The sequence below is a fragment of the Artemia franciscana genome, chromosome 11 (genome assembly GCF_032884065.1).
Source record: "Artemia franciscana chromosome 11, ASM3288406v1, whole genome shotgun sequence".
Taxonomy (NCBI): Eukaryota; Metazoa; Arthropoda; class Branchiopoda; order Anostraca; family Artemiidae; genus Artemia; species Artemia franciscana.
Genome location: NC_088873.1, coordinates 15,602,375 through 15,629,260, shown reverse-complemented (window position 1 = coordinate 15,629,260; position 26,886 = coordinate 15,602,375). Strand labels below are relative to the sequence as shown.

Here is a 26,886-nt window from a genome sequence, read left to right as displayed (position 1 = left end):
TGATAGGATGGCAGCGCACGTAGGGGTGGGGTTGGAGCTAAAACCTCTGATAGGCATGACAATTTGCCACCAGCTTGAAGGGCTAAAAACGTTTGGTTAGTCTGTATTTAAGAGCACAGGTCTTCATTATCAGAACAATCTGGATTAAAGGAGACATACCTTCCAAATCCCTTCTGGATGTTTGATGGTATAAAAGCTAAGGGGAAAGATTTTCCTACCAACCCAGCTGTGATGTAAATGGTGACACTTCTTCTTGATGATGAAGGTTGCTCGCCGCCGTGAAAATAGTGGGGTGGCGTAGTAGCAATACTACTTGGCAGTTTTCAAATTTGTTGGCAGATTTTGTTATACCATTTTTATATATAAAGCAAATTTTTGGTCAAAGAAAAGCTGTCAAAACACAAGTTGTGCTCTAGCATGCAAAAATAGGGGTAGGATAGTAGCAATGCTACTTGGCAGTTTCCATGGCCTAGTATAATTTGTTGCTAGATTTTGTCTGAAAATACCAGTGCTTCCATTATCCCCGAATTTTTGGGGATTTCCCCAAAAATCTGCCTTCTCGAAAAAATCGGTTACCCAAGAATCCCCTTTTGTTCATGGTTGCTACCCCTAATGATTTGTTACTAGTGACCATCCCCCCCTGGTAACTATCACTTTCACTTAACTTGACATAATTTTTTGCTACTTTCCAACGTTTTTGTCTCAATTATTTACTTCACATCAAAAACCAGACATAGATCATTGAATTACTGACCTCTCTTCCTATGCTAGTAGAAGCATAATGTTTATAAGACTATACTGTTTCATCAAAGATTCTATTATGACTCGTGGTAAAGAATTTCATTTGAACGCGTTTACGTTCAGTGTAATTCTGAGCATCGATGCAAAGAGGCCTATTTTAGACTGCTGGACCGTGAATTTAAATTTTGTTTTCTTTTGCTATCCTCTTTAATTTCAAAGGCCTGAAAATATAAGAGAGTTAGATTGAAAAATTATTCTAAAATGAAAAAGGGAAAGCATGGTAGGCTACTATGCAGAGATAGAGGGATGGATCTCGTGATAAAGGGAAAGATATTTTCCTTATCGAGCTATAAATTAGATGAACATACCACTCGGGAATATTTTTATGCTCTTTAAAAATATAACCGTCGTTTTATTCAGGAATTAAGTAGACCCTTTAAGATGATACTTTTTTTCTTATTTTTTGCAATTGAGTCTTATTTTCTTTTACTCTTGGTTTTGGACATAATATATTAATCTAAAATACATAATAATTGAATGCGTGATAGATTAAAGGGTACTTATGTATTATACCGCCAACACTCAAGTTGACGCTCTGTAAAATTCGAGAACAAACCGGTTTTATCTGTCTGTATTAAGAAACAATTAGCTTATGCTCAGTGGAAAACAATTATATAATCTGGGCTAAATATTTGCACATTAATTAAGAGTGGGGATGGGGCTTATGTTATTTTAAGTCAGCCCCCCCCCCTAATGTGCAAATAAATATCCCAAATTTGTTTCTATAGTATTCTATTTCCATCGTGGTATTTTTCATTAGGATTAGCATAACTTCACTTCTTGGATGTTGGCGGTATAATACATAAGTACGGATTAAAGGAATTGACCTTTTTGCCAGGAATCTTCATTATTTAAAAATTTGTTTAATTTTGTTTCATTGGTATGTAAAAATTGAATACTTTTCCTTTTTCCTGGGAAATTTATTTTGCATATAGCCTTTTATCCTCAAAAGTATTCCCCTCCTCCTCTTCTCCTCACCATTGCTATTCTGGTGCCCCCCCTGCAATGTTTTTGGCCAGCGTTCATGCTTGATTGAGTGGTTCAACTGCAGTCTAGGATCTTTTTACGGTCTGGATAACTTAAAACAGTTCAAAATAGGGATGATACCTTTTTATTGACAGTGAAATATAAAATTATTTAACTGGATATTTCGAACACATATACAGTGTTCATCATCAGCAGTAAAACTAAAAAGTTTTACTGCTGACTTTTAGTTTTACTGCTGATGATGAACACTGTATATGTGTTCGAAATATCCAGTTAAATAATTTTATATTTCACTGTCAATAAAAAGGTATCATCCCTATTTTGAACTGTTTTACTTTCGTCATGGAGAGGCAGTGTGGTCTTCGAAGTTATCTGGATAACTTGTTTGAATGAAATTTTCGGAATAGATATTCTGCCCAAATTAGGACATTGGAAATTTGTTTAAATACCTAGGCGTTCCCTCACAACTTCTAATGCTTGAGCAATTATTAACTATGTATGAAGGCTAATCCTGAGATAAAACAATAGACTTAAAAGAAATTGTGTTAGAATTGGATTTACCACTCAAAACCTTTTTCTAAATACAATATTCTTACCGTAAAAATTGTAGCCCCTCCCCTCTGCTCCTCTAATGAGACAAAATTAGGCTATAGATTATATTCAAATACAGGGAATAGTTGACTAAAACGGAAGCCACCCCAAAACATGATTCATGAACGATTGTATATTAATGCCGAAAGTAAAAATTCAGTTATTATTTCCAGATTGTTTCCTTGTATAGTTTTATATTATTTTCAGACTTATTTATTTTACCAACGGTTGGGCTTTATTTTTTACTCTACTACCGGATATCTGTGATTGAAGATGGATCAAACAGTTCGTGGTAATGAACTGTAAGTTATTCGATCCAGCAGGGACCATAACTCTAAATAAGAGCAACTACAAAACAAAAAGAGCTGTTTTTGTTTTGATATTCTTGTTTTTTTTACCAGATGCTGTATTTCTTCTGAAATATCTTTTCTCAAGCGATGTATGTATATTTTCTCTTCTGCAAGAAGAGATGTGTCTCTTCTTACGCTGCTGCTTTTTAAAGCTTGTTCAAACTAAAATCTCAATTAGTATCAATGTTGCTATGTGAAAATTTACTTTTAATTTGTTGTTATCCTTCTGTTTTTACTTACTCCACTTCTCTTCAACTGAAAATGAATATTTGCCAAATTCTCGCACAAACAGCCGTGCCGTTTTACAAACAGTAAAACTGTTTATTCGTCAATTGAAAAAATCTTAAAAGGGCTATTATTATAAGGTGTACATACAGTTAAGACAAATGGGAAAGCTGGAACTTGGAGGATCAATAGCCTAAAACAGCCACGCTACAATGTAGCAGCAATTCTCTGTTTATTTTGGAGTTTAGACTCGGGTAAAACTAATATCATAGTTTCATAATGCATGTGACTGTCGGGCTGCCAATCAATATTGTTCTCCTGGAAAATTTAATGGTGCTTTATATAGTTGTAGTAGTGATCAATGAGTATCAAGTATGCAGTTGGGTATGCATTCTTTTTATATTAACAATAGCATTGGAGTGTACAACTCCATCCATAAAATAACATCAGTAAGCTATACTTACTTTGAATACTTTGAAGACTTTGAATACTATACTCCAGTAGCAGTATTAAAGTAAATATTATGCAGTACTTCTGATAAAATGATACATTTAAAATTATGGAGTATGATATTATGGTTATTATATGGCTTGCCCATGAATTAGATTATATTGTTAATTTTGGTACAGAAAACTATTGATATTTCTAACTGAAAGCTATATTTGCTAACTTTTCTGCAAATTTTACGTATAAAAATACTTTTTGCTCTAAACAAAGCTGTCAAACACAAGTTGTGCTGATAAAGTGTCGGCAGCTTTTGGAATTCTGCTATTGGCAGCTTTGGAACTTTTTGCAGATCTGGTTGCTCAATGAAAAATATGCTACTAGTTTTCTAAAGTGTCGGCAGCCTTTGGAATTCTGCTACTGGCAGCTTTGGAACTTTTTGCAGATCTGGTTGCTCGATGAAAAATATGCTACTAGTTTTCTAAAATGCCGGCAGTTTTTGGAATTCTGCTACTGGCAGCTTTGGAACTTTTTGCAGATCTGGTTGCTCAATGAAAAATATGCTACTAGTTTTCTAAAGTGTCGGCAGCTTTTGGAATTCTGCTACTGGCAGCTTTGGAACGTTTTGCAGATCTGGTTGCTCGATGAAAAATATGCTACTAGTTTTCTAAAGTGTCGGCAGCTTTTGGAATTCTGCTACTGGCAGCTTTGGAACTTTTTGCAGATCTGGTTGCTCGATGAAAAATATGCTACTAGTTTTCTAAAGTGTCGGCAGCTTTTGGAATTCCGCTACTGGCAGCTTTGGAACGTTTTGCAGATCTGGTTGCTCGATGAAAAATATGCTACTAGTTTTGATAATTGTTTCTACTAGGAATACATAGCTATTATATATTTCAACTATTATTCAAGGGCTCTGAAATCCCACAGCCATTTTGTTTCTACCAGATTTCTACTTTTCTTGATAAATAATAAAGAATACCAGTGTCTATCCAGTGACTCGCGAAGTACCTAACTTGTAAATAGGCCCAAATCGCATGTAAATTAAAGCTGGGATTTGAGAAAGACTGATAAAAACAACAATGTTTGCGGTCAACAAAGATCCTGCCAGCGGCGTGCTGCTGTTTTTTGCCCCTGCTGCCTCCTACCTTCTCTTATCGGCCCGGAGCCAGGGTCTAGTTGTATAATAGAAACCTCAATATGAAAATAATTATTTTTTTTTTTTCATATGCAATGTCTCAAAAATATCGGTGATAATGACAACATACCCCTCGAACTCTTTATTTGTGTAACAAAGTTGCAGAAAGCTTATGGGATAGTTTAAAGGAGGAATGAAGGAAACCACATATTTAATGCCCTATTTTAACAAAAACTCATGTCTATTTCTTTAGTTTTATAGCCTAAGTTGGACAAAGATCACTTTGTAGCTTAAATAGTGTATATTTAAAGAACAATAAACGAGCAAAAATCAATGAAATATTTTTTCTCGTAAAAGTTAAAGGTTAAGTTGAAACTTGTTGCTTTTCAGTTTGCACAAGATGCTTCTGCAGAACTAGCCCAAATGAACTGACTTGTAATATTTCCCAATATTTGCAGACTGCTAAAAACTAGCACTTGACTGAAAATTGAGCTTACTTTAGTAATTAGTAAACTATAATTGTATATTATAAGTCATTGATGCCGTGACTTGTGAAAGAATAATGAAAGCCCAATATGTTAGTCTTTTATTATCTATACTGTACTTTAAATTTTTCTGCTCCAAAGAGATCATCCTGGTTTTGGGGATCGGTTTTGTGTTTTCAGTTAAGCGCAAGTTTGAGAATGTTACAAATATTGGGTAATATCACACATCAGCTTATTTAAGGACCAGAAATTTTTAGAAGTTATTTTAAACATAATTCGTTTTACCATCAGTATTTTACCCGACATGGAAATGATCTGATTAATGAGGTAAGGAATAAAACGCGATCGGGGCATGTGACAAGACACATAGGCACGACAATTTGGAATGTATTCCCAGAGTATATAAGGGAGTCAGAGAGTCTCCCACAGCTTAAGCACCGGTTAAAAATGCATTTTTTGAATGATAAATGATCAGGATGGTGAAGGGAAGCGTATTGAAAGAGACTGGGCTATCCAGAATCTTTCAAATCTGAGTAATTATTTGGAGTGGTGTATGTATATATGTATGTGTATATGTGTATGTATTTATGTATGTATATGTGTATGTATATGTATATATATATATGCTAAAATCATCAATAACAAATCATCGAGCAATGTATGTATATTTGTATGTGTATGTATATGTATTTATGTATGTATATGTATATATATATATTTATTATATGTGTATGTGTGTATATGTTTATATATACATTTTTTTTGTGCATTTAATGAGTTAGTATTATTGATGATTAAAGTAACATGAATGTAGTTGCTATTACAGGCCAGAACGGCCTTTTTGTGACTAATTGATATGTATATGATATAAAGGTTTTAAATAAAAATTTACCTACCTACCTACCTACCTTAAGCTATTTTTGTAGATACATCTAGAGCAATCTACGAAGCAATAATTTTTGCTTCTTTTAAATTTCGCTTCGTAAGAACGACTTTTTTTTAGTCAATTGTGATAAGGGTTCAGCAAACGCCGAAATCGGACGATTTGCACAGAAACGGTATTAGATGAATTCTCAAACTCATGTTTTATTAAGACTCCTGAATTTTGCTCTCAAGGCAGAAAGTGCAAAAAAGTGCAGTCATGATTCAGATTAGATAAGTGACAGAACATAAAATAACGAACGCAGAGTAAAGCGTTCCAAATATACAATGGTTATGCAGGTGCTTAGAAGGTAAAACTACTCAGGGTGATTTGCAGACCCGTTCAGGAAAATACCGAACCAGTGTTTTTTCCTATTTTAAATTGGAAGCAGTTGACAGTCCAAGGTTGGTTAGAGATAGTCTTGAGCTCACACTGGTCTCACTCAGAAATGCGCTAATCGCTGACGTAACTTTCGTGTTATAACAAGATCAACAACTTCACTTTTAGCAGTGTTAAAAACTAACAAAATCTTAGCATACTCATTAGTAAATGCACTACAATTATCCTCAACCCTTGAAACTTGTATACATGTAGGGGGGCTCTGGCCCCTGGATCCTGCAACCTTATAGAGCAAAATTCTTATAAAATCCTGATTTCGATAAGATATGACATGCCAGCGTTTCTGTTAAAAATGAATTTAAGAAGGGTGTGTTTAAATTGGCTATTGCAAAGCTTGGTGCCCCTGCCTGTGGGGCTGTATAAGTCATATCACCCACGGAGGAATTGTTTTCTACTTTTTGATCTGTTCTGAATAAAATGGTTTTCTGAAACTTTAGATCGGATGCCTTGCTGGGTTTTGGGGACCCCACAGGCACAAAGGATGGCTGGTTGACCTCTCACTGGTTTCACCCCTTAAAAGGACACCGTAACTTTAAATTTGCAATTGACTGAACCCTTTATACTTTCTTACGATCATCCGTTCTGCATAATGAAGCTGAAAACAAAAAAATAGGAGACACGTCACTTTTTACCATGTCGACTATTTCGTCGATAAAAATAATTGAAAAAAAAAAGATATAGTCAATGTCCTGCAGCATAGAGGTAGCCCAAGACGCTAAGGGCTTAAATACATTCTGGACAAAAAAAAAACAAACAGAAAGAAGCAGAACAAAAGCTGCCATAAAAAGGAAAGCGAAAATACGAATATAGTTTAGCTCGGATACATGAAGAAGTTTTAACCTCAATCTGAAACAACGCAACGGTATCAATTCTAGGAAAAACGAAGTATATATTTCCATGAACAGAGTATGGCTACCTACTATCTTTGAATGTATGTTTTTGTCACCCAACGCTTCTTTAAAGAGGAACGACTTTTTATTGGCTAAAGGGCTATCCTTTTTAGATTGCAGTGATTGGTCGTTTATTCTTGATAGTGAAGCAACCTGTTATTACTCTTCTTTTTTAGGTTTCACAATCCTGATGTTATGTATAGTTTTGATTGAAGATGCTTCTGTTTCACAATGTCATCTGACAGTGGAATTGGATTTAGAAGGTGGAGCAGGTCTCTCATCCGAAGATCAACCTCGGCTCCAACAGCTCCTTCACCATTGGCTCTCTCGTTGTGGGATATTTTTAAAGTCCAAGGATTCCAGGATCTTTGTCAGGTATGCTTTAACTGCCATTATATGTGAGCTGATAGAGACTTAGCATCTTTATTTCGTGGAAATGAGTTAAATATGCAGCTTGTTTTTCTTTCTCAGCTATAAAATGATATACGAAAAAATTTAAAACACCATCCGTTCTCGCAAAGGCGTCTTTAGCCAAAGTTTTTTTTTGGAGGAAGGGGAGATTTATTTTGCAAACGTTATTTTTATACCAGTGATGAACCAAATCCCTTTCTGTTTCATACATGAACAAAATATTTCCAAGCATGATGACTTTTTCCTATATTAATTAAAAAAAAACTTTCATAAAAGAGGTTTTGGAAGATAGTAAAGAGCTGCAATAAACTTAAGACGAGCAGAAATAAAGTCAAATAGTAATTCAAAGGTAGAACGAATGTAATTGTTAAATAAGTAAAACCCAAAACGATCTGAAATTACTATAAATAATCAAGTGAAATTACTATGAACAGAAGCTACCACAGACAGGAGTAGGGCTAACGCCCCTATGCCCTCTAAAAAGTGAATGTTATTTGCACTTTACCGAAAACAACTTTTATTTCGAGCTATGGTATTTGATCCTCATAACATCAATAAAATAAAGAAAAACTTAATAATAACCAAGATCACTTAAAAGAACCAATGAAATGCAGATTGGGTGTGTGATATAAAACTCATTTTATATAGACTCTTACACACTACTACTTTGTCTTTGATTAGCCGTTTGCAGAGTGACTATCGGCTCCTAGATGGGAGAAGGCGTGATACGATAAGTAAACTTATTTGCAAGAATATATCCTGAATATTTTAATGTCCTTAAAGGTTTTTGAGTTGCATAACTAACGAAAAATATTTTTAAGATTTACAAAAGAGCAAAAATATAAAAGAAATCAAAAAAAGGCTTTAAAAATATGTTCATGTTTCCAAATGCACAAAAAAGGAAAAAAAATGGCTTGCAGTCCAGGAAAAATGAAATTTTATGGCCAAAAATAAAAGAATGGGACAATCATAACGTATTTATACCTGATGAAGAACTTTTACCGACACTAAATGCTTCAGTGCGAACATAAGACCCACCACATAGCTCTGATTATCAGAAAGTACGTACAAGTTTTTATGTCATGGCTATCACACGCTTTTATTTTAGTCTTAAAGAATTTCAGATCTTTGAGTTGGGTGTACAATCACTCAAAATCTTTTTTTCCTATTTTTACTTTTTAATATGTTTGTAGCTGAAGGCCTTTTAAAAAAATGTTTTTTGGTATCTTTGTTGCATTTAACGTGGTTGACGAACCTGCACTTACATCCTTTATGCTAAGTTTAGTCTGCGTCTCAGTAAAAATGCGTGGCTTTCCAGCAATGTTAAACTGACTACATATGAAGCTGCACTTGCGTTTTCATTTTATTTATTTTTACAAATCTTTTTCATTATGAATGACCCTGGCTAAATAGAAAAATCACTCCGTTTGAAATATTCTTTACCTTCATGTGCAAAATTAGAATAATTTTGTTGAACATATCTCTTTTTGACAGTGACTTAAGTTTAAGTTAAACGTTTCTTTGCTGCTGTTGTGGCACCCTTTGTGCATGCTTGCGGTTACCCAAGGTGCTGCATCGCTTAGTTTAAGAGCCAATGTGCTAGCCTGCATGATTTGGTATTATTACTTATGTTTTTTAGGCAAAGAAAGTGTTTTCAAGCATACAAATCTGATAATATTATAAATAAATTTGTAAGTGCTTTGACCGCAAAACAACTAGTTTTCGAAGCACCATTAACTCCAAACAAAATATTGTTTTCAATTTATCAGTTTAAAACATCGTTCTTCTGTTGCTTAATTTTTTGGATGTTTATTTCAAAAAGGGTCTTTGGCAACTTTATAAGGAAAAAATGACAGGTAGTTCGTGAGAAATTGGGTATTTTTTAAAAGTAATCTTGGATATTTTGAGTAGAGATAAATCTCATGCACATTTAGTAATGGTTATTTTAAGCAGCATTGCGTAAACTCATGATGTCTCAAATCTACTCTAAAAGCAAAAAAATAGTATATTATGATAAATATACACAAAAGGCTAGGGCAATCACGTTATATTTCTAATTGGTTTTAATATAAAATTCAATAAATTAGATAATATACCCTCATTGACATTGCTCTTTTGGTGACGAGGACATCAATTGATTGTTCAACTTAAATCTGGATTTAATTTTTGTTTTCGTTGATTAAGGTCGCGCTTCCATTGCAAAGGCCTTGCGACCAGATTCAATTGTCATTAAAACTAAGCTTCAGTTTTAAAGATGTTCTTTGTTTGTGCAAGATGTTCTTGTAACAAAAATTCAGCCTCTCCTTGACTCTACTGAATTCTTACAACCCGTTTTCTTATAAATATCAGTGTATGTATATTAAACTGTTAATCCACTGCCATTTGTGTTTTTGTCAGTAATCTTGGTTAAGATTGTATTTTTTTTCGGTATTCTGAGAAATAAAACCATTCTGCTTAAAATAAGGATTGTATAAAATAAGGATGAGGATTGTACTTCAATAAATTGTGAATTATGTTCTAGTCTTCAGAAAACATGAGGACGTCTGCCCTACTCATCCGGAGCTAATATATCTATACAAAGATCTAAATCGAAACATCTTATTTATATAATTTGCAAATAGTGTTCTATTTCCACCAAAGTAATTGGGTAGTCCATTGTTGAGTAGCTCCGAACTCATGAAAACTCAACTCTGGCACCTCAACATATAATGCTATTTTCGGACTAGTTGTTTGTTTGTCCACTAATTTTTTTTCTTTCGTGTCCGCGCGAAAAATTGAGCCTTTTTTAAACAATAGAAATTCTGGATTTAAAAACACTGACTATTTCGCTAGTTTTTCCACTAGTGATATAGAGTTTTCTCAGCTGTCGTATCAATGTACAAAGATAAATGGAATGGAAGCTTCATTTGACAACTGCCACTTATGCATAGGTGTTACTGATCAATTTTGTCTCGGAGTTGTTGCAACCTATCATTAAATTTGTTTTATTGGAACAGAGACCATTCCAAATTTTTTTGGGACTTCCTTGTTCTTTAAGATTTTCTGCTTTTCTTTAAGCTTTGAAAATATAGTAAATTGTGTTCCATGTGAACGTTCCACAAGGTGTAGGACACAAACTTCTACCAAACGTCTAGTCTGCCGACGGTCCTTTATAAGTAAGCTCTTCTTTCAGTTGGAAAGGTCTCCAAACGTCTAATATCTTCAAAACAAGACCTTGCAAATGTTGGTTTTTGTGTTGTATTGTTTTTGAAGAAATTTAAAATAAAATTAGAGTGTGTCAGTTTTGGTGAGTGTTGGTCAAAATACTGCAAAAAGAGAAAAAAACTATACCTCATGCCCAATTTGATAGTATTTTTATGGCACTTGGTATTTACCAAGTGAGATATAGCGATCGTAATTTCTGTCCGTCTGTTGGTCCCGGTTTTGTTAGTTCGGGGACTTCCAGATAAACTAGAACGATGAAAGTTGGCAGGCGTATCAGGGACCAGAACCTTTTAAATTAGAAATATCACTTCCCCGATTCGACCATGGGGGAGCGAGCGAACGAGATAGTTGAGAAGAATTTTATTTGTCGATAAAACAAATGATTGTTTTTCTTAAGTGTGGCTTGCTGGTGTAGGGGTATTTTCTCACATAGAGTACGAGGAGTCTCAGGTTCGAATCCCGAACCACCCCAATTTTTACATGAAAAAGATCTAAAACTAGATACATGATGAATATAGCAATCGCTGAAAGTTGGCAGGCGTATCAGGGACCGGAACAGATTAAATTCGAAATAGTCGCTTCTTTGATAAGACCATCTGGGGGGTGTAAACAATTAGGTATTTTTAACTTACGAACGGGTAATCGGATCTTAATGGAATTTGATATTTAGAAGGACCTCGCGTCTCAGAGCTCTTAGTTTAAATCCCGACCGGACCTGATGACATTGGGGGAAGATGGAGGGGGAAACCGGAAATCTTGAAAAATACTTAGAGTGGAGGGATCGGGATTAAACTTGGTGGGACAAATGTCATAATACTGTACAAGAGAGACTACCAAGAACACTGAATTTGCAAGTTTATCTTTGTAATAATTGCCAATAAACAAAGAACACCAAAATGCATAATTCTAGTACCGAGTCTAATTTTAGGTTCCAACCTCGTCACAAGTGCCATATGAGCTCTTGGCTCTTGTTCTTTGCTGTGAATTAAATTGATTTTTGTAGTCAATGTAATTTGATTACATGGGTATAGAAAAGTAAGTTAGATTATTTTTGCTTTAAAGTAAATGTAATAACTTGATTTGTTCATCCACTGGGTTTTGATTCAGCCCTAGGTATTTGATCAAATAAAAAAAGGATAAGGCATTAGACTTTACAGTCCCTACCGGCGGTGCTGATTTCCGTTTCTTGGCCCTTCAGCCAGGAAGTGCAATGGGGGGCTGGGCGCCAACCATCCTGTGATTTCGCACACCCTTCCTGTTTACCTTCCCCAGATTTCTCCGGGTACCCATTTAGAGCTGGGTCCACACTGGCTATGCTTACAGAGTCACGCCAAACTGAATAATTGGGTATACTGGGATTCGAACCCGCGCCGCGTTCTTTCAGACAAAGGATCCCAAATCTAGCGCACCAACCGACTCGGCTAGGACGGCTTTTGATCAAATAACTATTTGATCTGAGATATTTTATTATCTTAGTATGACATATACGGACAGCTGCTTTATATGCTGTTTTGATTACCAATGTGATGGCCCTGAAAATATTTAATATAGCTATAGACCATCTTTAAAAATGCTGGTTTATAAATGTGAAGACACATCTTGAAAAGAAGAATGTTGAACATAGCTAGTTTTTGTCAGCCCTGATTGGAGAAGCAGGAGAAGTTGTAAATATAAAGTTTTGAATCCTTAATAAACCCGAAGTTGAAAACCTGACCTCAATGATGGTTTTTATACTAAAGTTTTTGGTCTTATACTAAATTGGTAATTTCTATGATACCATCTTGTGCATCTAAATTCCCTTTTCGATAACAATGTTTTAAAAATTGTCCCCTTCATTTTCATGTTTTTAATATATATATATATATATATATATATATATATATATATATATATATATATATATATATATATATTCTGCTTTGTATTTTGGTTATTTTAAGTAATTGTATTCGTTTCATCCAGTGATTCTTTGGGATTCGTATTCCAATAAATTTATTTTTAGATTATTCCTGAATCTCTGTCACCCATAGAGTTTTTGTTCATAAATCCATCGGAGCTGTCCATTGGTCCGATTGAAAAAGAACGAATAAAGGCTGCCAAGGAAATTGTTGCAAGCATTGTTCATAAACAGGTTGGTTTGCTTTTTTTTTCCATGGAGCGCCATCTTTCCTTCGTCGCTAATGAGTAACTAAGGCGTTCCATTCTTAACTCAAATCTTGACTATTAACTCTTGGCCTGAAAATTAACTGAGCAAAAAATTAACAGGGGAGATGATGACTTAAAAACTCTCGGTACGGGGATTGTTACGCTTTCGAGATAACTCTAATCAGCTTTCCTATTATATTCCCCCTCTCTCTCTGTCATCAATGCAATTTATTTTTTAGTATCAACACTGCCAATAACTCTAAAATTAACTACAAACTGATTGGGACAACAGGCGGTAAAGTAGCTATGCGTTGGTCACTGGCGGTTCCGGCCTCTCTTGTGCGCGGAGAAAAATCTTGATTGCCCTCTTCTTGTCCCACCAAACATTTCCAGGCAAAATTTTCATTCATCAACAAAGTTATGCTAATGAATGAAAATAAAAACAAAATTTCAAAAACCACAAAAAGGTTATAACTGATTATTTCTTTAATATTCAATCAAAGTAATATGGTAAACCAAAGGAATGAGAGAAAGATTCACTTACTCCTTGGTACTGTAACCACTAACATTTGTTAAAATGAAACAATTCTCACTTCTAATACTTCTAACAAACTAAAATACATTTTAATTTAAAATTTACGACAAATAATTTATCGCACATGACAAACATAAATATAAACAGTAATTCCATTGATAAATACCTGAATCCCAAAACTCGCCATTTACCTCCTGTACCCCAACCTGCTGTATCCCCTCCTTCCAGATCAAGATTTGAGTCAAATCGCCCCTCTTAATACTCTTTGAAACTTTCTTCTTCATATACCAAGCCATTCCCGGGATATTACAGATACGCCATTTCGATAACCTTATGCCTCAGAGCATCTTTTGATTTTCGCTGCTACTTAGATGTGAATAGATTCTATTTCCCATAGAACCTATTGTGCAAAAACTTTAGGTTGATGAGAGACATAATTTTTTTAGTGACCTCCCCCACGCCCGAAGCATATCCTCACTGACACTAGCTAGATGTTTCAGCTGCATCCCCAAGCCTTTCCCGAGATTTGTTGCTGATACCCTATTTTGTTAACCTGTAGTGTCCGGGACGCATAGTGCCTTTTGAGTTACAACCATGTTCGCCACCCATGTTGAACAAGTATGTAACGTCACGCCCATAACTATTAGCATGATTTGCGATTCTTTCTTACAAGTCATTTTCTTTTACTGAGGAGAAATCCGCAAACAACGCGACAGTACACGGACCTTAAAGGCAAATGGTAAAAAAAAATTTGATTCAAGTCTGCTTAGCTCTTGGGGTCTGTGTACCAAATTTCAAGTGCATTAGGAATATTTAATTCGGATGAAAAGTGGGGCTCAAAAGTGGCGTGCCATCCAAAAAATCCATCACCTTTGTTTCTTTAGCCCAAGTTATGTTTCCTGTAAAATCACCAGTGAATTCGAACACTTTCATGCAAAGGTTAAAGAAGAGGAATAGTCTTCCAGAAATGATCATTCTTATGTTCCATAAGCCTAAAGGATTTGCCTGTTAAATTTCAAGTCGATCACAGAAAAAAAATTCGGCGTGCCTTGAAAAGTTGGTGGTGCGGGCCTCATGCATACTCTGTGCCTCTAATCATGCTAGTTGGAAATTCTTTTATGATTCCGGTTCGAACAAGGTGCCACTTGCCTACCTTTCTACTATAAAGTTGCTGGTGGAAGGGTTGGGGGGTTGAGTTTCCACTTTGTGCTCAACCCAATTAATGCATGTTGAAATCCTTGCGTGGCTCTACTTCGAACAGTTCACCAGTTCGTTTTTCATTCATACTGACTAAAAATCCTAGTACGATTCCAGAAAAAAGGTGCAAAAATTCTGCCCTTTTAATACAAACTGCTGGTAATAGGGGGAGGATGTTTTAGGGACTGTGGGCCCACTTTGTTTCTATGCGGTTATAACGCAAACTGTAGATAGATGAAGGCCACTTCATGTCTCCAGTCATATTGACTAAAAATTCCTGTATAATCCTGGTTCAAACAAGATGCCGCATTGTCTATGTTTCTACTAAGGATGGAGATTGGAAAGTGACAGTGGACGTGCTTTGGTTCTCCGCTTATTTCTTGCCAATTGGCGTAATGCTGATAACATGGGGTAGTATTTTTTAGGGCCAAAGCCCCGCTTTTCCCCTTCAATAAAGCCGATTGGAAATCCTCGTAAGATTCTCGTTCAAATCAGGTGCCACTTCCTTTCCTTTTTGCTAAAAATTTGCCAGTGCGTGGAGGAGGAAAGCCACTGCCCCCCTTTGGACCTTAAATGGGGCATGATTTGGAGCGGCCGCAGATCCACTTTGTGTGTTCAATAATACCGCCTGAAAACACTTTCCGAAATCTGCTTCATCGAAGGTCCAATTTGCCTATTTAGTCATTAGCCGATTTTCCTTTTCCTCTGTAAGAAAACACGGAACTTTCCATTCAGAAGTAGAAATATGGATTGACGAAACGGAAGCTTGGTGGAAGGAATTCTGATAGTCCTCTGATCCATAAACTTCGAAACTCGGGCTAGCGTACTGTAGGCTGTGGCTGAAGGACAAGTGGAATCAATATTTTTTTAGCCCCAAACAAGAATGAAACGCAACTTTCAAAATTGTAATGACTTATCCATCAATCCGGCCTAAGCTCTACGCATTCCGAAAAAAAGAGGTTAGATTAATACCAATCTCTAGAAATAAACTGAAATCGGTCGCATAGAAAAAAGAAAAAAAGACCTGTGCAAACGAAAGAATCGTTCCCCCAACACAGTGATTCGAAACCTCTGGGGTCTTTTCGGGAGATGTTTTATTGCCAGAGCTTTGAATATGGTGAGGTTGAGAAGAATATTTGACAGTGTGTTGGCTTCAGGCGGCTTAACGTTTCGAGAGGTTTGTAATAGTACACTAGCTAGCACCAGCCTTGTCAGCATAGTACAATTGTACCTTTTTTGGTAAAATTTAGTGGTCCTAGCACAATGCTGTACATTTGAAAAATTTTGGATACTAGACAAATTTTCCAGCCCATTTCACTTTTACTTGCTCCTTTCTGACTCGGACTTACCTGTTCAAGTATTAGTGTATTGAAATTGTCTTCTTTTTGAAGAGAATTTTTAACCTGCGGTTCAGATGGTACAAATTGAACTTTTGCGTACAACTGTATTCGGAAAACTGATATAGTTTATTTCAAAGATTTGGCATCACTTGCTAGCCCCATTTTTCGGACAGAACCTCAAGCAGCTGCTTCTGTTAATCTTTGCTGTCTTGCTTCGATTTTGATTTAATTTGTTTGTATTTTATTTCCCATAAACTTAGAAACCTTAGTTTTTCTTTTAGAGGGTTGGGCTTGAAGTCGCTCCTTCATCATTTGCGAATGGTTTAATTTTGTATGAGCATTATTACTGAGCTCTGGATTCGGTAGTAATTACTTGTTTATATTAACATAGGTTCATTAAAAAACCTTTGACTCTAAGTATCGGGAAAACAATAATTGTCTTTTGCTTGATTGCAAACTTCTGGGTTCACTTAGAGGTTTTGTGGTCTTTTTTTGGCAACAGCATTCCAAATAAATAAATGGCTGGTTAATGTTGCGGTGAGTAGAAAAGGGCATTTGCAGTTCTGTTTTGTGAAATTTTGTTTACAGATTTTTGGTACGCATATGGCCAATACAGAGTGACTATTTACGTACGTTCACGGGAACTTGTTTAAGGAGGGGAGGGCAAGATATGTTTTGGAAAGGGAGGGCAAATTTTCAGGTGATAAATTTAATAAAATGGGATGTAGCTTTTCTGGGGGTTAGGGCAAAGTTTTCAAAGCAAAAGCTATATCGTTACTTTCGTAGTAAGAGTAGCGAGAAGACCTCCCTCCTCTACACGTTTCTCGAAATATGGGGTTTGATCTGATTATGCAGAAGTACATGTTTGGATTTTGAGAAAACAATTAATTTCATCGGAGGCATCGCTAAGTAAAGAGCGGTGTACCTTCCACTATTTATTAAAATCGACGCTAACCAAAAAGGAAGTTTTCAAAGAAAAATAGAGAGCCATGTTAAAACCCCAAAGACGAGCAGAAACAGTTAAATTCTGCTCGATCAGGATGAGGAGGTTTTGTAATAGTTAAAATTTAAAACGAATAGAAATTACTATTGATGAATAAATGAAACCTAAAACAAACTTGAATTAAAACGGATTATCAAATCAATCGTAATTGCTGATAACGGATGCTGGCATAGATGAATAATGAATACTAAAACAAAAAACAGAAACTGAAATAAAAATAAAGTTAACTTAAAATAAACATAACTTACCACAAACAGGAGTAGGGCTACCACCCCTTTAACCCTCTAAAGGCCAGGTGGGTCAGTTGTGCTTTACTGAAAACATTTCGGGCTCTGCATTTTAAAGGGCCCCGTGTTGCCATCAAAATGAACGGCTCCATCACAGGTGATGATATGCCGCTAGTCCTGGTAACTACCTCATTTTCCAACACTGAGGTATTTGTTATACCTTCTCTTGAACACGTTAAGGGAAAGATTTTCCAGGATTACCTCTGACGGCAAGCTATTCCATGTGGCGACCGATCGTCGGACGAAACTCGTTTTCAGATATGGGTGTACCCTGCGCAAGGTAGACCTGACGGGCTGAAAAAATTATGGAAATGGAAAGATTATGAATTATTCAAATAAGCAAAAATTTGTTTATTTTGTGTTCGCATTGTTGGATGAGATTTGTTAATGTGTTTATTATTTGACATTTGGTTAATGTAAAATTTGATATATTTTTGAATACTGAATCCGAATTCTATTTAGATATTTAATACATAGAGAAGAGGGCCCAGCAGAAAATACAATCTGGTCCCGCACCTTTTCGATATGGGCCTACTAATCAAAATATACAAATACGAGAAATGCTACCCCCTCTTCCTGTCAAACCCTCTGAAAGGCTTTAGTTTCATTTGAATTTAGATGAAAATGATAGCCATTTCGAACCGAGTATTTTTTATTTGTCAAGACATTTACAAAAAAAAAGAATAAAATTAGCATGATAATCAAGACTACTGGAAAGAACTGATTAAAGTAGATCGATGCTTTAATTGCATTAATTACGTACTTCTGTGTGTATATTTACATTACCGTGTACCATATTTACATTACTTCCTGAAAGTATCGGCGATTTTTGATTTTAATATTATAATTTAAAAGAGGAAACTCTTAAAATATATTTGTTTTCAGTAAAGCGCAAATGAAGCTGTGGCCTTGGTCCTGGAAATTTAATTGAGGCGTCTACATGACCTGATATTTTAATTCAAATATGCACGAAAATTTTTTAATCTTTCTCCACAATTTTTCTATATAGAAAAATTCACAACAATCAATGTGACAACATCTTTGAAATTTTGAACTTATATGGGAAAAAGTATCTATTTGACCTGAATTCATAAAGGAGATCAGCGTAAAAATTCGAATCTTTCTCGCTAAGAATCAATATAACGAAAATTTTGGAAGTTTTGAGCTGATAAGGAAAAATGTGTTTATGCCCAATTTTAAAGAAGATTAGGATAAAAAACTTAGACTTTTCCGCACTTAGAATTATTACAACATTTTTTTTTTTTAATTTCATTCTCTTCGTTCAGGTTCCTGTGGTCTAGTCCACTTACCCTGAAATGTCACGCCAATCAAGGAAACATAATATTACACTCATTTTTGAGTTTCACGAATCGACACCACTCATTTTCCAAAAATAATTCCCCTTAGGTTCATTTTGCCGTGTATAAATGCTCAGCAGAATGCTTGTTGTTTCATCTTTGTCAAATATTATTTAATAACTTTAATAAATAGTGCTCAGAAACTTGGGCAATCTATGATTTCAGGGTGGGGGCAAGGCCTTGTCCCTGCCTAAGTCCCTGCTTAGTTGGATCTTTTCTAGGGGGGAGGGAGTATTTTTCTTCTGCACTGGGCCGCCCTTGGAGCAAAGACCGAACGATATAAGTTATGAGCTGGTTTCCAACTGATGAGGGACAAATAGGTTTTGACCTGTTTTTGGTCCCCCTACCCCCCCCCTACGCACACTGAACGAAATGTGTGATTCTTATGAACCGGAAAATGGTTCCTTAAGTTTTGAGCCTCTGGATAGCCGCAGTAATGATTATCAAGCACACAAAATTCATCTTTAAACTGTTGACAATCTGCCCGCGCCTCTATTTGCACGATCCTTGCCCTAGGGCAATGAGGGGTGTTTCACTCCAGGATGAATATTTATTGGATCTTTTGATTTTGATCAGATTTCTTTGTGGGCTATGGTAGGAGGAATGGGAAACCAAGAGTAGTGCCAATTCAAGAAAATGTAGAGGAGGTCAAGGGTTTCCTTCAATTTATTTTTAATGACAATACAAAAATTATTATCTTCAAGATCTCGGGGGACATTTTTATTCTTTTTGTGGGAAATTCAAAAAAAGATGTAATCAAAATTTAGGAAGTGCCCCTCCTTCTCCAATTCGCGTCCGTGAATCCTAAAACTAACAAAATTTGAATGAATGATCAGGTCAAACTTAAAACCGAACATATACTACCACAAGCAAGTGTAGGGCTACCGCCCTTCTAAACCTTCTAAAGACCAAAATGTCATATATGCTTTAGTAAACATATATATCTTAAACAATTTCTATTTTATGATTATAACATTGAACGTCAGAGATTGCGGAGACTTCCAAGAATTAATATAATAGCATATTAAATAATCAGTCCACTTTCATTGTTTCTCTCCAACTATCTTGATTATTATGGTTCTTCTTTTTTTGTCATTGTATCGACAAATCAGAAGCACACTGTTGAAAATACATATCGTTTTCAGTATAATACATAAGATACCCTAGCTGTTTAGAGGGTTTGGGAGGGAGGAGGAGAGTAGCACCACTCTTATTTGTAAATCTAGTTTAGCCTTTTGATACTACTCTTGTTGCTGTGTTGTTGTTATGGCGAATAAAGACAAACGGGTCGAAGTACAAATAGTTTTCAATTCAGCGCGCATCACCCTTTGGCCTTTATAAGTTTTAGGGGGTAGTATCAGTACCTTTGTTTGTGGTGATTTTGTTCGTTTTAAGTTTTATTTGGCTATTCATTTTAATTTGTGCTCGTTTGGGGATAATTATATTCATCTTTGGCTGTATCTCTTATCTTTAAGTTTAGTGTGTTGTCATTTTAGTTTCTATTCTGTTGCTCTATTTATTTATTGTTTCAATTGCTTTATTTATTTTTTGATGCTACCAAATGAATATCAATTATCAGTTACTATCAATTTGATAGAAACTTCTGTTCGTTTTCATTTTGATCTACCATATAACTTCATTTCCTAGGTTTTAATATGGCTCTTTACTTTGCTTTAAAAAAACTATTTTTTTGGAAAAAGTGATTTTTAAATAAATTAGTAATTGCGGAGATCACCCATCGTAGAGTCGTATTATTTTTATTTTTTTATTTAATTTACCATACTTTCAAGCTGTATTCCCTGCTTGCTTATTTGACTTGAATTCTGAATCCTTGGTTGTTTACCGTTCCCTGGCCTTCTCCCAGAGCAACCATTGGCAATTTTAGAGCATACTTTTTCTTCTTTAGATAAATATCGTCACAACAATTAGTTATACTTTTTGTGCCGTGGAAGTACTTCTAATTTTAGCCATTGGCACAAGAGAACTCTAATCAAATGTGTCAGACAATTTTAATCAATCTTCATGAACTTTGTGTACTGACGAAGATAACGTTAAGGTCTCTAAATATATAAGACAATATTTGAATATTATGAGTTGATCTTTTGGCACTATTCACTGCAGTTATTTTCTAGTGTATTGAAGACCTTTAAGTTGATATTCAGATTTGAACGTGCTAATTTCAACTTATTTCTCAGCCTACTGCGTATACGAACTATTTACTGCAGATAGGAAATCTGCAGAATAACCTAAATTTTTTAGGAAGAACAAAGTTATTTTCTGTGGATGTTTCAAATCCAGAATCAGTACATTATGCTGTGAGTGTTGAGTGTGTTAAGTTGCTTAAAAAAAAAAAAAAAAAAAATCTGAGGTCCGCGCAGATATAGCTTTATGTTTAGCAATCCAAGAAGTTATTTTTGAAACCTCTCCGAAAAGGATTAAGTTTAAAATTTCCGTCCCAAACTCTTCTTAAAACTGGTAATAAGTTTAATGCTTAGGCGAATAATAGGCTCTGGTCTATTGACTTGTCCATTGATGTCTTTCTTGTAATACTTGTAACCTTGTATTCAGGATATAACTATGTTTTCTTGATTTCTGAATTGCTAAAACAAATTGGTTTGTTCCTTCACTGAAATTTGGATACCAATCGACTTCATCTGCAGTTAGCAACGCATTTATCCAACTTTATTTCTTCTATAGTTAACTCTTTTTGTCACTTAATGTGCAAAGTGGTTTTTACTGGTGAATATTTGAAATGTGACGTCATGTATTGAGTGTCAAAGCGCTATACTTATAATTTCATTTAAATTTATGGCGCATTCATTCTGTGGCTATTATTCGTACTTTTGCAAACGCGGAAGATTTTCTGTACTTTTTGAAAGTGATTAACCCGTTTTTTTAGTTGTGGTATGAATGCTTCATAATTTTCTTGGATAGTTTCCTTGGCAAAGTCTTCTAGCTCGGGACAATAGTCCTTCAGTCGTAAAATTTCGTTCGCCAGTAAACTATGTGAGTTGAAATACCAAGATGTGAACTGGTCTTACGTTCTGTGTTTGCTCGCCTTTATAATGAATTTGTGTAGTGAAAACATACTGTCTTAGGTAGTGATATCCTTTTGGGTTTACGATGATTGGATAAGTTCTAGTAGGTGATATGGCTTTTTTAAAATCAGTTCGTGCACTTGAAATATTAGGTATTTTTAATAGCAAATTTTCTTTACAACAATTATGTGGCCAAAATTAACTTTTAGAAAAATGTTTATCGTTGAAGAAATGCTGATTCATTTTTGAAATTGATTAAGCTCGGGGCTATAGTGTTCGTAAACGACTAAACGAGCTATTAATTAACTAAATATTTAAATTGATTTTGTCCAATCTTTTTAGGTAATCCTACAAGTGCGTTTATTTTAAATATACGAATACAACGCATTTCCGTTACTCATCAACAATTCTATAAACAATAACCTAGAACTATGTTAATTTCGTAATTATCTAACTGTAACAGCCTTGTTTGAAAATAATCAACTTTCATTTTGGTTTTTTCTCAGCAGTATATTTTGTCAATTTGCGTTTGTCAAAAAAATGACATAAGCCACCAGTTGTGAAACCTCAGTAGGCTGTGAACACGTGAACAGAAGTCTAATTAGTAAAAGACTTATAAATGTGATTCTTGTCATTGTTAGTGCTTCTTTGAAAGTCTGTCCGCGGAAGTATCTTAAGAATTCGTTACTGACGGAGACTACTTATTCGGATCAATTCGTAGACCAAAAGAGTGATACCACACATTACCTTTTCTTTGAATTACACAAGAATTAGGTATTCTCCAAGGTCATTCTTTTAGTAAAGTACTGAAGAAGTGAGTATCTTGAAGAAACATCTTGAAATTTGTTCCTGACTCCGAGAGAGGTCATTCAATCTTCTAAGGGGATATGAAAGGTAATTTTTCGTTCACTGGAAATTACACAGGAATCAGTTATTCTGAAAGATTAATCAGAATTAATCAGAATAACAAATAAAGATTGAAGATAAACTCCGTGGAGTGAAAAACTGTGAAGATAAGTGATTCTGCGTGTCTGATAACTAATTCTTTGACACCTGAAGCACACCATAAATTTGTCCTCTTAATGACTTGCCATTAAATGCATTTATAGTTGTTATTAGTGTTACGCTGTGTTGTGAATGCCAAGGCCGTGTCAGTGGTTTAATTTGGGTATTTTCAAATGGAGCCAGTGGATAAGATGGAGCAAGTTGGAATGCCCAAACGGGCAACTCGAGTTAGAAAGTTAGTAATTCCTTTGATTGGGCAGCAGCCATCATGGCACCTTTGTCCAACGGTAAGTCTACTAAACAGACATACTTGTATGCAAGCCCGTACACAAGGGCTTTTTCGGTGGGGGAGGGTTAATAACTAAATGTTTGGGGAAGCTGGTAATAAAAAAAACTGGTACTTCTTTATTAGCTAGTACACACTCTAGAATGAAGTTAATCCTAATGAAACATACCAAAATATGCTGAAAATATAATACTTTAGTAACAAAATTATTGAAACTACATTAAAAAATAATAGAAGGGAGACCGTCCAGAACGCCTTATATTAGTTACCTTAACTAACATAACCTAACCTAGCCAAAATACCATCTCTATACATTAAATATTTAATAAAAATATGCCTATAACGTAGATTTCCACTGAGCCAAAGCTAATTATCTCCGTATACAACCGGTTATTGTTTGATGTTGCAGATCCAAAGTCTTGAGTATGTTCTTTGAGTAAGTGCCCGGAAATTCAAGAAATTTAAGATTTTGGGAAAGACAAGGCCTCCGTGTCAGCGTCCCTGTCTGCATGCGCTGGAGGATTCCCTATAAGGACCATCCTTAACCCCCTCCCCCTCCACTAAAAAAGGTGTGAAATAATCGTGCCCGATACCATCAGGCGTCAATTCCAGACCCATGCCTTGACGGATAACTTCTATTTTTTTATAATCACTATGTAACGCACAATTTAATCACTGTTTTCAGATGCAGCCCTCCATAAGAATTGCCTTCGTATACGTCTGGCGAACCCCTCTACCTGGAAAAATCCGGAATGTTAATAATTAATTATATAAAATAGTAATCCATTATCCGGCTCATTCCTTTAAGACTGCTGTACCAAAAAATAGATGTATCATAACCAATATTTCGGGGAGAGAAGGATCAAATATGCATATCCCCTGAAGGTGGGGGTGGGTCTGATGCTTCATAAAAGTGCTATTTGCACTTAATTTGAAGGTTGTTTTTTTTTAGCACCAGTTTATTGTTACACAAGTTTGTGAACTTGACAATTTCCTTAACATTATATGTTTGTTTGAATTCATCAAATGAAACGAACTTGTGCAAAAAAAAAAAAAAAAACATTTCATTATTGAAGTCGCTTTCTTTCCTTTTTTGCTTTTCAGAATTCGTTTTCCAAGTATTTTTTGCTTTTGTTTCTTTTTTCACTAAAACTGGTTGTGACTGGTGGGTAGAATGGTTGTTTTAATTCGGTTATATATAATTATAGAAGAGATCATAAGTTATTGATAAAATAGAAATTATAGAGTCGATTATAGTCCTGTGATTGATAATCTGATTTTTATTTGCTATCGAGGGTTAACAATATATATATATATATATATATATATATATATATATATATATATATATATATATATATATATATATATATATATATATATATATATATATATGTTTTTAACTACGTAAAACTTGCGAATATACAACATTCTTCGATGTCCCATCGAAGGTAAGATCTTATCCGTTGTAATTGTTCTATCATCCAACTGACTTTTTTTTTCTTCATCCTCTCAAGAACTTTCCACTTTGCAGTTAATCAATGCTATTGAACATATACTAGTTCCATACTAATCCTCTAAACTAATTCCAGTGGTTCTTAAAAATTGTTCGGCAAAGATGGGTAATATCAGGTAAGGTAAGGCTTAGATTTGCGTAATATTAGCCGTGGTAGAACTCAAGTTGTAAAGTTTTGATTTGAAACGCGGGTGTTAGGGTAATCAGCTGCCAGGTTAAGCAGAGGCAGATATTATTCATTGACTGAATAATATTTTTTAAATTATCTTATAGTAAGCCAGCAAATTAAAACAAATTCTCACTTTGAGAAATAAGAACAGAGAAACGTATAAAGGATATGCATGTAATTTTATTCTGTGTATTTTGTAGTAATTTAATTATAGCAAGATTACTTAGATTTCATGATTTTTATGCTTTGTTGACCATGACGTTGAAAGTGTATTGTGGGTGAGAGAGTATCAGATTCCTGATACTTTCAAATTAAATAGGATTATATTTTCGTAAAAGTAGAAATTTTTTATTGCATGTTTTTCTCTTGTACTTAGCAATACCGTTTAATGTGCCAAAATCCTTTCGTTGAATATAGTTCATTTTTGTTGTGATTTCTTTTCTATTGTGTTTCATCAGAATTATGACTAGACTCATATGAATAATGAAAGGAAGTGTAAGGTAAGCTTACATTCAAATACAAGAAAAGGGTACTAATGTCTTGTAGCCACCACAACCAAGAAGTGAAGTTAGGTTAATCCCAAGAAAAAAAATTCTTAATTCATAATATGTAGAATAATTGTAGCTTGCAGACCGATTTTGTATGCAGACCCGCTATACTTTGCCTAATTTTCGAAAAAGGGAGAAAAGCTCCCAAAATTGCGCGTGATTTTGATGAAAATCATACTATTCAACATATCAGAGAATCCTACTGTAGAATTTTCAAGCTCATATCTACAAAAATGGGGAATTTTCTTTTTTTTTTCCCGAGGAGAAAATCACGGATCCGTGTTCATTTTTTTTCAGGGTGATCGCACCGAACAGATGGTCTTAAAAAGGCGAGAGAGGGTTCATTTGAAAGCAAATTACAAGTTTTAGTGCTGTTTTGAGTGGTCAAAATGTTGCTCCACTGTAAAGTGGTGTTTCTTAGAATTTTTTGGCCCCAGACTACTATTTTGCCCCAAAGAGGGCGAAATTGCTACTGTTGTTGGGGTAAAATTTTGATATAACCATTCCATTTAAGTGTTTAAATACTATAGATAGAGCCTCCCAGATTCAGAGGAAGTAATAGCGCATGGTGGTGCATTCATTTCTAAAAAAATTCGCAGTCTGTTGCAGATCAATAGTTAATATAGATATTTATATTTAAAGCTTCGTTTGACTAAGTGAATTCACTTGATGTATCATAAAATTATGTACAGTGATGTATAATTGTGCATCAGCTATTATGAGGGAGGGGCGGTGGGGAATGGACGATCGATGCCACAAAAAGTTCATTTTAGTGCTTAAATTGTATAACTATCCATAAGCTTTCTGATAAACATAGAAAAGAGTCGGGGGGGGGGAGTATGAAGCTAGAAATTAATTTATAATCTCCCTTCATTTCAACTGGGCATGGATAAGGGGGCTGTGGGGTGGTAGCTCCCTTCTTATTGAAGAAATTTGTTTTCATTTTGAATATACAAGATTTCACTCATATTTTTACCGGCACAAGAGGTGGGGAGGAGGGGAGGCAATTTACGAGCAAAGTCAAAAATTTAATAGGAAGGAGAGACAAGTGACACCAGGAGCTTTGTTTTTGTCGACAATTAATAGTAATATCAGGTTTTATGTCTATGTAATTTTTCATATTACAGAATTGGTGGTAAAGAACTGTAAGTAAGGAGTGACTCGTGCTAACCAATCCAAAAAGGACGGATCAACATATAAGAAAGATCTGTTGTAGAGATTTCAAACTCTTGTGTACAAAAATTAAAATTTATCAAACAGTTCGTGGTAACGAACTGTAGTAAGGAGCGATCCGGCTCAATAGTAACCAAAACTCTTAAAAAATTGAATTTTGATATCAATAGCTACATCAAAAGAATTGCATTTTAATGCTGATTTTAAATATATAAGTTTCATCAAGTTTTGTCTTACCCATCAAAAGTTACGAGCCTAAGAAAATTTGCCTTATTTAGGAAAATAGGGGGAAACAACCCCTAAAAGTCGTAGGATCTTAACGAAAATGACACCATCAGATTCAGCGTCTCAGAGAACCCTGCTGTAGAAGTTTCAAGCTCCTATCTACAAAAATGTGGAATTTTTTATTTTTTGCCAGAAGACAAATCACGGGTGCGTGTTT

General features: G+C 35.0%; 1 protein-coding gene across 5 annotated transcripts in view; it reads left to right on the top strand.

Annotated features, from left to right (window-relative positions):
* Positions 1–26,886, top strand: part of LOC136032870 (microtubule-associated serine/threonine-protein kinase 3-like) — a 217,535-nt gene that overhangs the window by 24,404 nt on the left and 166,245 nt on the right. For 3 of the 5 annotated variants that reach the window (XM_065713283.1, XM_065713284.1, XM_065713282.1), the window contains exons 2-3: positions 7,406–7,604; positions 12,847–12,975. In XM_065713283.1, coding sequence (XP_065569355.1) covers positions 7,461–7,604; positions 12,847–12,975 — 273 coding nt within the window. In that variant the 5' untranslated portion in view covers positions 7,406–7,460. Of the gene's footprint in view, positions 1–7,405; positions 7,605–12,846; positions 12,976–20,439; positions 23,040–24,612; positions 25,224–26,886 lie in introns of those variants that run through there. The other 2 variants (XM_065713285.1, XM_065713286.1) reach the window with 2 other exon arrangements.